Source organism: Sceloporus occidentalis, unplaced genomic scaffold (assembly GCF_023333645.1).
Source record: "Sceloporus occidentalis isolate IW3139 unplaced genomic scaffold, rSceOcc1.0.p SCAF_2, whole genome shotgun sequence".
Taxonomy (NCBI): domain Eukaryota; kingdom Metazoa; phylum Chordata; class Lepidosauria; order Squamata; family Phrynosomatidae; genus Sceloporus; species Sceloporus occidentalis.
In genome coordinates this window covers 98,638,059-98,655,381 of record NW_028316982.1, presented here as the reverse complement: position 1 = coordinate 98,655,381, position 17,323 = coordinate 98,638,059, and the positions used below count along the sequence as shown (strand labels likewise).

The window sequence follows — 17,323 nt, the reverse complement described above, 5'->3', positions numbered from 1 at the left end:
TTGATGCGTTTTTTAAGTGCTCCAAGAAGAAATTAACTTTTACCTTTCACCAGAACATGGTTCCTTTTTTGATAGGAGTTAAAATACAGTATTTACATTGACCCGTGGAAAAGCCAACACAAGTTTTTTTGGATCAGTTTTTTAATTAAAATTTCTAGACTTATACATGCGTATATACAGTACTTTGTTATAAATAAAGGGTTGTGTTGTGTTGTCTATAGGGCCAGTGTAATACCAGATGTTCAACATCTATATTATACTGTGAGGCTTTACTGTTTTGTTGTTTGCCTCTGTGCCTAGATATATTTTCGTTCTGATTTATACAAAGGAATTTGGTCACATGATGCTAACAAACTAAATCCACCAATAAACAAATCCACCTGTCCAATATAAGTGTTACATTGGCACCTGAGAATGATACCCAGCACGGAGTTTTAAGTTTAGAAGGCCAAACTGAGTTGCAGGAGCAAAACAACTAGAATTGTACAGGCAACCTGGAAAATAGATCCATCACAAAACTAAACAGTGCCGGAGGGAGGGAGAGAGGAGAAATGAATCCAATCACACTCATAAAAATTATTTTAGTTAACACTGGAAATTAAAGAATATCCCTATCAGGAAAGCATATCACTGAAAACCAAAAATTAAATTTGTTAAATCAAACAAGAAGCAGAAATATAAATGAACAGGATTTTAAAAGCAAAGTTTGGTTAAAAATTTTAATGTATAGCATCTGTGACAATTAAAAGCAACAAGGCAAGACCCAGATCCAATTTTTTCCATATTATGAATATTCAAACCATGTGCATTTTACTTATCAGGGTTTTTAAAAAGAGTTTAAAAAGAGTTCCTGGGAGAGATTTTAAATAACTGCCATGTCATCTTATTATTCAGACTGGAAGGATGAGAGGAATGGGGGCAGGAAAGCAGCCTTTTTGATCAGCAGGGCAGAAAATATATCACCACCACCTGTTTATGAGTAAAAGTGATAAAATGCTTCACATTTATTCAGAAGTTCATAATGGTCATGGTGCAGAAAATGGAGTTATTAATCAGCCCACAATATCTTTTAGACTCTCCTAAGCCAAGGCAATATAATTCCGCAGTCATCAATTTTAAAATCTGAGAGGAAAGTTATAAATTTGTCAAACAGCATACTGGATTTGTGGATTTTCTATCAAAGAGCTATCACCTGAGTGGGTTTTTGCCAATGGGACAAATTTAAACACATTCATAACCTTCTTCTCCTGAGGTCAATGGGACCTGAAAGTACTTAATTCTGGCTTAGCACCGATCTATAAATTTGTACTTGAATTTATGAACAGCTCTAACCATCATTGTCATCAACAAACCCATTCTCTATGTTCATGGTACTCTACAAAGTATTAGGACAGTACATACCACAAAGAGTTTACAGTGAAACTCTTATTTTGGTTGTACATGCTTAGATTTAGTTACACAACAAAGTTTTAGAACAAACAGGATAGTTTCCAAAACTTAATGAAAAAGTAGACTTCTATGAAGCAGACAAGTCCAGACATAAAGAATAGCAAAGGAAAAAGTAAAGTGTTTTGAGGGTGTAGGACACCACTAATAGTTGAAGGCATAGACTGAAAAATTAAAAGTCAGAGAGATGGTACAGGGTAAGAAGACACATGGAAAGATTTAATTGAAGGCTAGGGTGAGACATTTGTGTAGAAGATAGGGGAGGCACATAGCCTTTCTTTTTAAATATTTAAGCTGGATAGATGAACACAATTTTAAAAATATATATTTAAAATATTTTAAAATTTAATATAATTTTAAATTTTAAATTGAATTAAAAACATTTGTTTGTCTTCAATAATTCCTAGGTGAATATTAAAATCTACATATAAACAGGCTATTCCTAGAATGATCTCTACATCAATTCATTACTTCAGCCAGATACATTGAGTTAAAGGAGTACTTTATGTAAATAATAAAAAGAAACTTAATTATTCTTCAAATACAAACATTTATACTCCACCTGCCAGTCAGAATTAAACCCACTTGAATCTGCTTAATAAATTCAGTTGTCAACTATTAAGGTATTATATATAAATTCAAAGAAACTATAGACTGTCAGCACCACCCAAGAGTTGTTTTAGGAAGGAAGGAAGATAGTCTCAAAGTCCACAACCTCATATTTAAAAGACTTCCCTCAAAAATAACAACAAAGGAGCAACCTCTGATACCCCATAGAAAAAAAAAGCAGGGACAGCCATCTCATTGGGCTTTGTACCCCAACACAGCAACACTCACCAACTCAAATGTTTCTGACTACAGTGGTGGATAGATCCAGACAGTAATAAAACTGCATTTATATAGGTGTTTATATACTTGATCCAAGTAATTCTTAAAACATCTCTATATGCTAAATCACAGGAAATATGGCAAAGGAGGTTGAAACCAAGATTTTCCCCAATTTGCCCAGTTTAGGTGCTTTGGCAAAATTGATTCACTTTTTAGATACATAAAATTAATAACCAGGTTTTCCCTCCTTCAAAATCACATGCATTCCCTATCATTGTAAATAAAGTTGCTTACGTTCTGGTTGTTTTTCATTTGGAGTTATAGATCGCACAAAATCTTGTGGAGTCATAAACACTTCCGACTCTCCATGCTCACTGATTACTTTCAAGGTAGCAAAATATCGAAAGATTTTATCTGGAGTAGAGTATGCTCGGATCCTGTTTTCATACTCCATCACCTGAAAAGAAACACAGAAGATGACATCTTCCAATCCCTAAACTGCAGCAATTTGGAAGTCATATAAGTGTTGCTTTGACAAGTGCATATACAGCCAGCCCTTCTTATACACAGATTTTTAATACACAGATTCAAGCATACACGGTTTGAAAACGTTCAAAAAAAGTATAAATTTCAAATATCAAACCTCAATTTTCCATTTTTATAAGGGACACCATTTTGTTATGTCATTATATTTAATGGGACTTGAGCATACACGGATTTTGTTATACACGGGGGATCTTGGAACCAAACCCCAGCGTGTAACAAGGGTCCACTGTAATTAGGGATGCCATATCCCGGTGGCCCCCAGGACAAACCCGCTTTTGCCCCCCCCCCTGCCTGCCCCAGTCCGGTTCTCCCCAACCCTGGCCTTTGTCCCGCCTCCAGGCTGGCCCGCTCATGCAGCCATTGCCGCGGCCACTAATGCAGCTGGCCGCCAACCCACCTCCTCCTCCTCTTCTTGGGCAGTGCCGCCCTCCTGCTCCTGGGCAGCACCGCCTTCCTCCTCCTCGCCAGCGCCGCCGTGCCACCTGCAGCAGGGCTTTCCCGCCTGCGCGCGGGGCTATGACGGAGGAGCTCGTCCCCTTGGGCCAGCCGGCCATTGGCCAGCTGCCCAAAGGGGATGGGCTCCTCTTCCTTTGCGCGCGCCGCCCCGGCTGCAACATGGGCCAGCGGCAGCATGCGTGCACCCCACACTTGCGCACCCGGCTTCCCAAAGAGCCCTTGTGCTGAGGAGGAGGGGGAGGATGACGAGGAGGGGGAGGAGGAGGAGGAGGAGGGGGAGGAGGAAGAGGAGGAAGAGGAGGAAGAGGGGGAGGATGAAGAGGAGGAAGGGGAGGATGAAGAGGAGGAGGAGGATGAAGAGGAGGATGGGGAGGATGAAGAGGAGGATGAGGATGAAGAGGAGGAAGGGAGGATGAAGAGGAGGAGGGGAGGACGAAGAGGAGGAGGAGGATGAAGAAGAGGAGGGGATGAAGAGGAGGAGAGGGAGGATGAAGAGGAGGAGGAGGATGAAGAGGAGGAGGAGGAGGATGAAGAGGAGGAGGGGGAGGATGAAGAGGAGGAGGAGGTGGAAAGGTGTGTCAGTGGCTATTTCAGGTCTGCCTTGGGTTTGTTTTTTAATTAATTTTTCAAAATATAAAATACTTATTTTTTATTTTATTAATTTTTATTATTGCTTTTTTATTTTTTTATTTCATTTATTTTTATGATTGCTTTTTTATTTTATTTTATTTCATTAATTTTTATTATTGCTTGTTTTTATTTTATTTCATTAATTTTTATTATTGCTTGTTTTTATATTATTTCATTATTTTTATGATTGCTTTTTTTTATTTCATTCATTTTTATTATTGCTTGTTTTTTTATATTACATTAATTTTTATTATTAAATATATACATGCCTGCCTTGGTTTTTTCCCCCATTATTTTTTATTATTAAATATATGCAAGTGCATTTTCTGTGTATTTATGGCGCTTTGAATGTTAACAAGTCTGCCTTTCTTGGACAATTATAAGTGATGATGATGATGATGATGATGATGATGATGGTGATATTGATATCAACAAGCCTCTGAGGCACGGCCAATGTAACTTGCTGTGATTTTTACAAACTGATGCGCAGTGAAGAAAAACCACAGTCCCTTGACCAAGTACACACTTCTGAGAAGTACAGTTGAACCTGAGGGCAAGTCCATTTCTGCCATCTGTCTAGGAATGATGCCAAAATGTCCTCCATTTTGATCATGCCTAAAAAAGCTGCCCTGAGAGCCATTAGGGCTGAAGGGTGGGATATAAATACCTAAATAAATAAATAAATAAATAAATAAATAACATGCATTTATATTAACATTTTTAAAAAACCCTCAAATTTTTTGTGTGTCCTCCATTTTTTAAAAAATGTGTCCTACATTTGAAAACGTTGCCCCACATTTGTCCTACATTTGTCCCGGTTTCGAGGTCCTGACTTATGGCTACCCTAACTGTAATATCATATGCAACCCTGACAAAATATTAGCCAATAAATTAAATTGTTGACTAGAGAAAAAGAAGTACTGTAGAGAGGGGAAGAAATATTATTAAATGCCTTTTTTTGTTATATTGAAACTTCCATAATTCAGGGTTGTTGGGTTTTCTTTTTCTTTACCACTGACAGTCTGTTAAGCTCTAACAAGATAATAATTCCAAGAAGCCAGGATAATATGCATCAGTTAAAAATATCAAAAGAACTTTACCCATGAGCTAATAAGGTGAACAATTTAATAATAACTAGCAAGACAGCTGTCACTATGGTGGCAGGGTCTGTGAAAGGAGGGACTATACACTGCAAGACCCTGGCAATGTAGTATATCTTTGCTCAAAGAGCCTCATGGCACACGTACACTCTCATACCCAAAGGACCTATATCAATAGGAATGCTAAGGATGCTAATGGAACACTGGTTTTCTGCTCATTGTAACATTTCCAAATGATTAACTTTCCCCCATAGAAGCAAATATTCATTACCACAAGGACACTCCTGTTTTTGCAGCTATAGTACTCATGATGATTCCCAAGGCCTGGAACACCCCAATGTCTCAAGCAAGGGCCAATCAGACTTCTCAACTGTATCCAAAATTCTTTTTATGTAGATATTTCTATCTTACTTTATCAGGGCTTCTGTGCAACTTAGGTTACAACAATGTAAACTCATAAAAAATAATGTATTTACACTAAATTTTGGTAAAAAATACAGTAGATAGAGGTAGAGTTCATAAATAAAACACATTACATAAAGCTTGCAGAAGGCAAGAGCCTGTCAGAATGAAAATGTTGTCCCTTAGGGTCACCATAAGGTGGAAACAACTTGAATGCACACAACAACAACAAATGAACAAAGGACAGCCAGAGAATTGCCACTTACACTTCATGAGTCTACATTTGAGGTACTTTCAAAAAGGCCTCCTTAGCACATGTTTCTTTTGCATGCTAGAAAGGATTCTGTAATTAATGTTCAATACTAGCTTTTTTAAAAAATAGAGTTATAACCTTGGCATTTAGAAGATTTAATATTAGAATATTAAAATACTATTGAGATCCTCACCATCCTTGTATAAGGTAGATTTTTACTCTGTGTGTATGGGCCTTAGAGTAACCTGTCAACTTATGGTGACCCCATGAATTTCATAGGGTTTCTTTAGGTAAGGAATACTCAGAGGTGGCTTGCCATGACCTTCTTCTGAAATATAGCCTACAGCACTTGGTATTTCTTGGTGGTTCCCCATACAAGTACTAACTCAGCCTGACCCTGCTTAGCTTCCAAGATTAGGTGGGACCTGGTTTCTTCAGGTATTTTTTGCTGTCCCTGTAATACAGCAGGTAGACCGAGTCAAAATTATTTTCCTAAAGCACCCACTTCTTCTCCTAAATTAGATGTGGAACTGAAGCATTTACCATAAGCCTCAAAGATCACTGCATTTCTACATAAAGTAACTTCAAATCAAAGTCTATTATCTTCACTTTAAAATTTTCATTTCCATCATGGTTTACTTTATGAATGCTGATTAGGGATAGTGTGGTAGTGCTTGAATGTTTGATGGGGAGGGGATAAAATTTAACAGCTCATCAGAAGATTTCCTCTGATCAATACTATATTTCAACGGAATTCAATTCAAGCACATAGAGCAAAAACAACCTGAAAGTTCAGCTTATGTCAGCTTCCTTGTCTTTGCATTCTTAATAAGTTATAGTTTAAGGTTAAACAAATCAAATGCAAAAGGAAGCAAATTCTAAAACACTCGCCTACCTGTTTATTTTTATCCAGCATGGACTAGGCCTGGTTAAAATTTGATAAAATAGGAAGAAATTATTCTTATAAAGCAATTTCATAACCAAATGCCATTTCTGAAGCTCTCTACAGTCTGTGCTATTATAGGCCAGATATTCTAAAAACTGAATAATACACAGAGTTGCTGGAGCATGGTAATTATCTTCTGATCATTGATTGCCTTTCCATTCCACCCCTGCTTCACCAAACTCAGAACAGCATATATGAGGCATTCACTGTTTTCAGCTCATGAAAGCAGCAAGACCTAATAAACAATCTATGGGGTACAGTTAGACTGGGAGGCACAGAATCACCCAAATGCACAGGATGAGCTCCATGGCATAGCAGCCATTTCCACAATCTAAGAAATGTAAAGTTTCATGTGTTCTTTAAAAATATTCACCGTGATGAGGAGATGGGATGGAGCTGACGTATGAATGAACACATGCAAAACTAACATGGAATAGAAAAGGAATAGCTCCTCCATACACATGTAGTTCCTTGCATTACTGTTTTTCCGCCTCTCTTTATCCTCCACTTTCCCATAGCGCTCATTCTCGTAGAAAAAAAAATCCCCCAAAGAAAGAGAATGTAGTGATGGCACTACCCATCTGTAACTTTACATCTTCCATTAAATTACATTACACAGGGCATGTCATTTTGATCAAACAGCTGAAGATCAATGATCCCTTGTTTCGCTTCCGACAGCAAGTACTGGGTTGTAGCCTGTGGGAGGCTTTCAATACCACATTGTAAATAATTCCATAGACAGGTGAAGGTGAACTCCACCTCTCCTTGTTACAGTCCAGAGGAAAGAGAGACAACTGCACTGACCAATATGTCCTGCTAGTACTGGGGATCTGATCAATTTGTTCTTCATAAACATATTGAAGCTTTTGCCAAGAAGGCATAGCTTGAGATTCACTCACACGTGAAGCTTTCAATTAAAATGTAATCAATCCAGCAAAACTATTACATCATAATGTGGGTTCCAGAGATTAAATCTGGCTATTCTGATTTACTGGTTGAGAGGTTTACTCTCACAAACTAACAAAAAAAACTCTGCTGAATCATAAGACATAATGTACAGAACAGGACTGAAAGCCCAACTGTTTTTAGGACTACATTTCAATGAAAAGGAAAACAGAAGTCCCAGGAAATATCAAAGCACAACATAATCTAGAGATTATTCAGAGACAAGTAACATGTTTATAAGTGTATTCAATAAGGCACTTCACTAAAGAAATCAAGTCCCAGCTATTAATAGTTACAGTACAACAAAACTTGCAGGACTCAATAGTGTTTCCATTAGAAACTCAGTTCAATTTCTGGTAGAAATTTTGTACAGTTGGTCTAATGTCTTTCTGCCTCTTTAGTTTTTTCCAGACATTACAGAGAAGTCCTAGTATAGTGAACTACTTATTCAAATGAATGAAGATAATCACACCATTCATATTTCTTTTGCTTGATCATTCATGCTCAGTCACAACTGTACTTTTGCAATCACCATTTATTTCTTTTGCTCTTCCAAGTACTCAAACTCAATTAGATGCAGAACACATTGGCAGCCACATTAGTTATTACTACATTCATCCCTCCACATTAGCGGCTTTGACTTTTGCTGATTTGATTATTCATGGATTTTATTAAAATACTCTCTCTAGGAATATCTAGGCCCTCTAGAGCAACTCTATGGTCAACTTTAACCAAACTGAAGAACCTAGAGATTCTTAGAAAGAACACACCACAAGGTGTTTGTAGCTCCTCCAGCACAATTCTATGGTCAATTTCTGGCAAATGTTGATCACAGAGTTGCACTGGAGGATCTAGAGAGAGGCATTCTTAGAGAGGTATTCTCTCAGGTAAAAACATAGTGATTTTGTTATGTGCGGTTTTCCCATATTCATGGGGGTCCTGTGCCCCTAATCCTAGTGAATGTGGAGAGACAAGTGTATATGAACATGTTACAAGTTACTCTACTTTTCTCCAAGACCAGTTCACACTCCAACATGTCCTATATTCCATGCTTTGATTTACTATGTCATGGTTAATTGTCTTAATGTTATCAAAACATGAACAGTTTCCAAACTCTAATGCTTAAAGAAAACCTATCTCCTTGTACCTGTCTTATATAATCTACATAATCACACACACACACACACGCATTAAAACTTCTTGTAGCAGACTGCTCTGTATATAAAAGTATTACATACTCTAGAAGCTCTAATGCATAGATTAGAACCCATATCTCGTCTAGGAACCAAAAAATTGTCAAAGGGACTTTTACTCATGCTTCTTGAAAGAAAGAAAAAACAATCTACAGAGACACATCCTGGGGCAACCTATGACATAAGGGTTGTAATTCAAAAGTGAAAAGTCAAACATTGGGTTAGGTCCTGTCCAGTGAAACACTAGAACTAAGCTGTGCTTCGCCTTTACATGGACAAGTCCTGAGTTTGCACAATTCACCATTCCTTTTCCTCCTCCAATGAAGCCACCAGGGACAGAACGTTTTGAAAGCTAGCTATATCTGAACGTTCAAATGCCTAATTTGCCTGGAAGAGCAGGAGATAACTTCATTCAGAAAGTGAAGGTGCAGCTGCTTCCAAAGGACATTCATGTGGCAGGGAGGACAAAGAAGTATTTGTTGTGAGACCAGTATATGTAGCATAGGGTGAGTTGTGTGGTCCCCTTCACAGATTTGTTGTTGTGTGTCTTCAAGTCATTTTTGACTTATGGTGACTCTAAGATGAATCTACCACACTATTTTCTTGGCAAAATTTGTTTGGAAGCGGTTTGCTATTACCTTCCTCTGAGGCTGAGAGAGTATGATTGGCCCAAGATTACCTAACGGGTTTCCATGGCTCAAGGAGATTTGAACCCTGGTCTACAGTTTTAGACCGATATTCAAACCTATACCATGCTAGTTCTCCCTAAGTATGTACAAAAAGCTGGACTGTACATGGAAATGTAATCAAAGTTACATATGGTTCAGCTAATGAAGAATACAGGTTGTTTCATATCCTTAGCTTATACGACTGCAATTTAATGCAGAACATTCCAGCACAACAAGTATTACAATACCTTACGATCTCGAAATCCAGAACGCTTTTTCTTCTTCCCTTCTGTTGGAGCATCCTCATCACTTGACTCTACAGCTTTCCTGTCATCACATTCTTCATTCACAGCTTCTTCTCCATCCTTCACCTTCTCACCAGATTCTGTCCTTATATCATGTTTCACAGACGATGGTGCTTCTGCATTGGCTCTAAGAAAAAAAGAGAAATAAAATATGAAGTGATGAGTTCTTTTAGCCATTTAAAATGTATATCAGAAAATCCTTAAACTATATATTCCACAAGAAAATGGGAAAATCAGTATTATTTGGAGGCTTCTGAAAAGAATTGAAAGTTTTATTCCAAGTGCTCATAAACCCAAATGGTCATTCACAAACTATACTTCACAGCCAAATCTTACATGTTTTTCACCAGAAAAAGAAATTCAAAAGAGAAATACAGTGAGCCCACACCATATGCAGGCTCGTTATAAGCGGTTTTCAGCTTACGCGGAAGCTGCCGGGAGAATGGTGCACGCGCCTGTGGTGCATGTATACAGCCGTGCGGCGAGCACAAGCCCCATTATATCTAATGGGGCTCAAGCACACACGCTTTTTGCCTTATGCGGGGGACGGGGAATCGGTCGCATAAGGCAAGGGCGGATTGTAATTTTTAGCACATTTAATGGCAAGCTAAGCAGATTTAGTATGGCATGACTGTATCTGATGAAGTGTGTAACCCAAGATCCAACTCTCAGTCACCCTCTATGACCTTTCATATCAATTCTATATCAACAGGGGATGTTTTAGGCAAATAGCCCAAAACTGAGCTCCCCAATGCAGGAAACCAGCTATACCACATTTATACAGATGGCTCAGCCTGGGAGAAGCCCAAGACACTTAGTCATGATGGGATCTCTCCAGATCAGGATCAGCATAATCCCTGGACTATGGGAAGAGTGGTAGTGAGCTGGAGACTGTTTACATATGACAGACAAAGGGAGTTTCCTTTCTGGAAATGAAACTTTTTTTGTCTGAGGACATTCACACTGATTGTCCAGTCGTTCTTGTATATCTCATTCCATTCTTCTCCCCTGAGAAATTTAATTAATTATCTTAAACAGTTAAAATTACATTAAAAATATAACAGAAGTTAAAAGGCAATACACATGCTCAATGGTATGCATTAAATGCTTGCTTAAATAAAAACGTCTTAGCCTGCCATGGAAACGCAAGCAGGGAAAGGGCCAGTCTAGCCTCCCTCAGAAGGGAGGTCCAGAGGGTGGGAGCAGCTACGGAGAAGGCTCTCTCATGTGTCCTCAACCAAGCGAGCCTGGGATGGTGGTGGGACCAGGAGGAAGCCTTCCCCCAACAATCTTAGTGTAGGTGTAGAAATTTGGCCTCAAATAGTCATACCCACCTGACCACATTAATGCAAACGTACATGGATACCACAAGTATACTTCAAATTGCAGAAACTCAAGCTCACCAAAGAATTCAGAGTAACAGGCTAAGATTCCTTTGCCAGGTGATCAAGAAAATCTAGGTCCATGGGTACAGGGTAACTATTTCACTGATGAATATTCTCACGGACTTCAAAATCCTCATTAAAGTGGCAAAAAAATCAGATTTTTAATTTTTTCTGAAGTTGTCTTTTCTAGCTGCCTGCACAATATACACCTTCCTAGATGAAATTTCCACAGCAATGACAAGATTTAAGTTGCCAGAAGAAATCAACTCCCTCTTACCTCTTGCACCCCATATGCCGTATGCATTTTGCACATGTCAAGAGAAAAATCAACATTTTTAGAGAAATGCAGATTTCCTCTGCCCCTTCCCAGAACTCACCTAGCACAAGTGAATGAACTAGATTAAAAGTGTATGTATTACACCCCATCTGGACTGGTTACTGCACTGTTACAAAAACTCCCACCTCTGTATGTTCCATTTTTTCTGAAAAATGAAAGAAGAGGGCACCAGAAACCCCCTCCACTTCAGAAAAAAAAAATTGTTGTTGTTGTCAGCTGCCTTCAAGTCAATTTCGACCCTATGAATGAGAGACCTCCAAGATACTCCATCCACAACAGCCTTGCTCAGGTCTTATAAGGGCTCTGGCTTCTTTAATTGAGTCCATCCATGTGGAATGCCATATTCCTCTCTTCCGACTGCCTTCTACCCTACCAAGCATTAGTGTCTTTTCTAGTGAGCCATGTCTTATTGACATAAAAAGCTTCTCCTATAAGACTGAATATTCTTTAAACTTTCTCAACCCCCGAAATAAAACAAGCAGTTCAAGCAATAAAGGATGAACTATAAAATTGGTTTTGCTGTCAAAACTGCAGTATTCATAACCATCAAGCCTTCTGGGCTCTGCTCTTTTGATTTATTTTTGATCCCGAGGAACCAATGGCCTGGCCTGCTTGCCTTTCCATTCTGAATCCAGAAAAACGCACTGAAAAGGAATGATGATCATAGTAACTGGCTGTTTGCCCATAAGCCATTAAATCATAAACAAGACGCATGTCACAAGGGGGATATTTGTTGTGATAACACAAATCCTGATGGGGAACAAAGTTTAAGTAATTGTGTCTCACAGATAATTCTTAACAATGAACTTGTACACCTGTATTTATTGTACAAGTAAATGGAAATACAGTCCAATGGCCAGGTTCAAAATAAAGTTCTAAATGCAAAAAATAAACATACTATAAACACACTTCCATACCTCTTCTTCTTAGTTCCATTAAAAATTATTATCATTTTGGATTTTTTTTAAAAACTGATATATAATGAAAGTATCTGAAGACACAGCAGTACTGTGATGTTTCAAATATCAAGCAACTGCAATCTGGAATGATAAGGGAGCTGCAGAATGAGGGCATCTTTCCAAGGAGGAGGGAAATGATCCATCAGATGTAACCCATTCTTTGAGGGCCAAATGTACTGAATTGGGACTCTCAAACTGTGGAAAATATGGCAGTGTCGGAAGGAAGGTTTTGGACTTGTTAGGCATCCAATGTGAGGCACATTTTCAGACATAAACAAAGGGAGATTCCACTTGATCCAAAATGGAAATCAAAAGAGTAGAGCAGCTTTTAAACCAAATCCTGGGGGGAAAGCAGCCAGAACTGAGGAATGTCCAGTTTGGGATAAATCCTCTTAGATTTCTGGGTGAGCATGAAAATGTTTCAAATGGTCCAAATGTGGATGTGACAGGAAAAGGAACTGAATGTGTAGCACGACAGAAAAGCCAGTTAAAGAGAAAAAATGGGAAAGCCACAGATTTAGTAGATTTAGAGCAGGCTTTAAAGATACAGCAAGCATGTCAGATAACAAACAGAATGGAGACAACCAGTAGCATATCATTATCTCTGAATACAATAGGAATATGAAGGAAAGACATGTTGAAGGTGGGTGCATCAAAAAGGACACTGAAAGTAAAATACAAACGAAGTAGAAATCTCAAAAGATATCAGACAACTACACACAACTGCTGTAATTTAATACTGGGAGTATAATATGACTCCTTTATTGTGCTAAGACAGTTAAGACAGTTGGTAATGGAGCCAATCACAAGAAGAGCAACCTTGGACATAATGCCATATGGTGCATAAGACCTGGCACAAGATGTGACTATTGCCAAATTGATAGGAGACAGTGACAACAGTGGTATCAGATTCAATTGCTCTTCAAAGGAAAATTGCCAAGTTCAGTCACATGTAATTTCAAAAGAAGATATTTTTAAAAGGAAGTTGAAAGGGTAAGTCAAGAGTGTCACACCTCTCTAAAACAGTTGTGGTTATTCAAAACCACAATAGCAGAAGTCTAGCTAGAATATACATCATGGATTCTTTTTAAATGTTTTTGAATTGCATTAGAAGCAGGAAAACTGCTAGTGTAGTGGCTGGAGTGTTGGACAAGAAGGACATTGAAAGAATGCTAAAGGAAGATAAAGAGATTGCAGAGAAACCAAATGATTCTTTGCATCTGTCTTCACTGTGGAAAGAAGACAGTAAATATCAATATCCAAATGTATATTTTCAGGAAGGCATTTGGAGGAACTGAGGCAAATGGTGATGACAAGTGATCGATAAAGTTCTAGGCGTTATCAACAAATTAAAAATTAACAAATCACACAAAAATTCAAAGAGCTGATTTCCTAACAAAAATATGGAACTTGTCTCTGAAAATAGATTCCACACCCAAGAAGTAATAAGCGACCAATGAAATGTGAAATTCTGAAAACAGCTTTGCAAGGCTAAAGAAACTACAGTACAGCTACCTTAATGTCTTGTCTGGGTAAAACAGTGTACAACATTATTAAGATAAAATAATCAAATATAAAGAACAACATGTTGCTCCAACAAAGTCAACATAGTTTCTGAAAACGTAAGTCCTGTCTCACTAAACTTTTAGATGCTTTTGAGATTGTCAACAACCATGTGGGCAGGAGTTATTCACAGGCACCGTCATCTTAGATTTTCAAAAACTTTTGTAAGAATCCTCCCTGAAAGACTTTTTTTTAGGGCGGGACCTCACAGGATAAGAGGTCTCCTCCTCTTATATATTCAATTGACCGTATTCAGTTAAACAGTATTCAGTTAAAGAACATGTATAAAGAACACCAGGAATAAATGGAAACATCCCACAACAAAAGGATAAAAGAAAGCCTCCCTGCAAAGATACAAGTAATCTCGAGTTAGATACGGGCAGTGAGGCAACCCAATTTGCTGGAAAAGTGTTTAAGGTAAGGCATTATAAACTAATTCATTCGGATGACCACCACAATGGGAAACACAATTCAAAATGAACAAATATGAAGCAATGTACACTGAGATAAACAACCCTAACTTCACATATGTACTGATGGTCTGAGTTAGTGGTGACTGGTCAGAAAAAGATCTAGGAGGTGATAGCCCTATGAAAACATGGACTCAGCCACGTGCAAAGAAACATTACAAAAGGGACTGAAATTTTTTAAAAGGCCAATATAATATCTACACCAATCTATGCACAAGCAATCTTGGAACAGTACGTATAGTCATTATGGTCACCACAATGCAAAAACAATATTGTACACCTGGAAAATGTGCTGAAAAGAAGCAACTATAAGCAATAGGAGACTGGAGCCAGCCTCCTATGAGGGAAGGCTACAATACATCGAGCTATTCAGAGTTGTTTTCTAAAACGCAAATAAGAAATTTAGTATATACTGTACAATGCAACATGGGACATACAGTTATAGAAATAAAATATGTATGTGAGAGTCAGAATGACTAAGCATGAACAATTAAGAAATCACACAGGTGTAAAGGATGATATAATTTAGAAGTCTTGGGAGCCAAGGACAAAATTAAGGAATGTACATTGGTAACACCTGAGACTTGTTACATGTACAAGGTGATCAGATGATGTTCATGGGTTGGACTTGAGTATGGGATGAACAAAAGTCAACCAATCATTGTGAACGTACACACCCACTGGGTGGTAATTGTCTAGTGGGTGGTAACAAACATTTGCTATAATAATTGCCAGTTTTGCTAATGTAACTTGTGGGTAGTTGAGGAGTATTGGTAGAGTGTAGAGATATTGTGGATTGTTGGGCATATAGAGATAGTAACTGTATATAGTAGAATAAAGTAGATCTTTTATCTAAGACTACTGAGTTGTGTTGGTGTCTTGAGTGAAGATACAAGAACCAGCAGAATCCTGATGGTGTTTGGAGACATCTGAAGAAGAAGAGTGAGAAGGCTTGGGGAAGATTGTCAGGGTCTTCAGCCTATTCTCAGAAAACTCTGCTGCTTTGGGAGAAAGCAATAACCACTGACCAAAGCTGGTCAGCTCAGCTTCATTAACAAGGTGGTGAGTTACAGCCTGAGGTGAAGAGCAACAACTCCCATCATCCCTGACATATGCATGGTATGGAGAACGTTCACACAGAAATTTCCTCCTCTGTCATAATGCCAGAACCCAGTTTTGTCCAATGATAATGAATCATGGGAGATCCAGGACATATAAGGGAGCACTTTTAAATACAGCCTGCCCACCCGCCCACTCTAAGCGCAGGCTTGCCATCCATGAGCACGGATACATCCATGGTATGTGTGTGTGTCTGGAAAGGAACCCCACAGATACTAAGGGCCCATTGTACCATCGAACTCACTCCTCAAGATACAGTGTGGGTTCCATGGAGGATAGGGCAGTTAATGGATGATAATCATGACATATATTACCTCCAGTATCAGACGCAATATGCTCCTTAATGCCAGTTGCTGGGAAACTGAAGTGAAAGGGTGCTCTCTTCCTCCAGAGTGGCCAATCTTTCTTTGTTCCTTCCCTCCCATATATATTCACAGCAAGAAAGCAAATCCCCACACCTCAGAGGGCTAAATCTGGCCCAGGTGCCACCTGTCAACTCTAGATTCCACCAGTGCAGCTCCCCTGCACTGCGGAGCTGTAGAGAAACCTGTAGAGCTTCAACCAGTATAAAGATCTAGTGGTCCATTTCTTGAAAAGGATGTTCTTTCCCAAGGATATATGTTACGCTTACTTAAGAGACTTCACTGACTGTTACTTTCACTTTTCATTCTTCAAAGGGGTAATGGTAAAGCAATTAAAATGCAGCTTTTTGATATGTTAGATTTCCCAGGGCTGAGTCATTTCAGTCATTAAGCCAGTTGCTTGAATATTCAAGCCAAAAAAAGGCCTGCCAAAGTCCAACTTGGGGAACATGTATATTTGGAAAATGTGATCATTCAGGGGCTTCGTCAATCCTACTTAATCTCACTACATGGTGCGCTGCAAAGTAACATAAGCAAGAAGACAGGCTCCTGCCCCAACCAGCTTAGGTGTAAATTTGAACAGAGTGGAAGATAATATAGCAAAAGTAACAGACATGGGTATGTGCAAATGCAACACCATGTACCTAGGTTTAGTTTTCTTGGGCAAAGATGACTAAAGAGTTCAAGCTAAAGCTTCACAGAAAAGCTGATAAACATTTTGAGGAGGGATCTGAACACAGGTTGGAAAAGGTGGTACCATCCTGGGATTTTAAAAGGGAGATCCAGGCATAAGGTACAGGAGGGGAAAGTCTTTTTTAGGCAGCAGAATACCAGACAAAGCCAAAGTCACATAAGGCTTCAGGAAGGAATGTCAGTCCTCTATAGATTGTTAGCAATAAATGTTATTTAGGCCAATTTTGGAGAATACTGGCTTTTCAACTCTGATGTAAAATCACATTTGGTTTTTAGGCCATTTTTTAAAACATTTACAATATGCTCAACCTGAATGGATCACTTTTCCACAGAACAGAAAAAGCCACACAAATTTGCACATGCATGAACTCATGCATGTAAATACATGTGCACGCACAATGCATTACTATTAAAATGGACAGGTAAATAATATGTTCTCAGTCTGAGAGCTCACACAAGGAAACCAGGAAGGACAGGTTGATCGCCCAGGAACAATGGGTTTAAACACAATTCTTTATACCTGTTCGCCAACTGGATAGATATGAATTTTAAACAAATCTGAGGCAGAGGGACAAAATGAACCCCAAAACTGAGTCACATATTTTAAAAGCGAGGGAGGGAGGAACCCAAACATCCAGTTCTCTTCTTGCTAGCTCCTCATCAGGCTCTGACAGCTACTGTACGTGACAGACTTGAAAGTACTAATAAATTCAGGCA

At 38.6% G+C, this 17,323-nt stretch overlaps 1 protein-coding gene across 1 annotated transcript in view; it reads right to left on the bottom strand.

The window, feature by feature from the left end:
• MICU1 (mitochondrial calcium uptake 1) overlaps positions 1–17,323 on the bottom strand; it is a 180,494-nt gene that overhangs the window by 118,250 nt on the left and 44,921 nt on the right. The window contains exons 3-4 of the mRNA XM_089510395.1: positions 9,662–9,845; positions 2,569–2,731 (exon numbers count right to left, since the gene is read on the bottom strand). Coding sequence (XP_089366521.1) covers positions 2,569–2,731; positions 9,662–9,845 — 347 coding nt within the window. The remainder of the gene's footprint in view (positions 1–2,568; positions 2,732–9,661; positions 9,846–17,323) is intronic.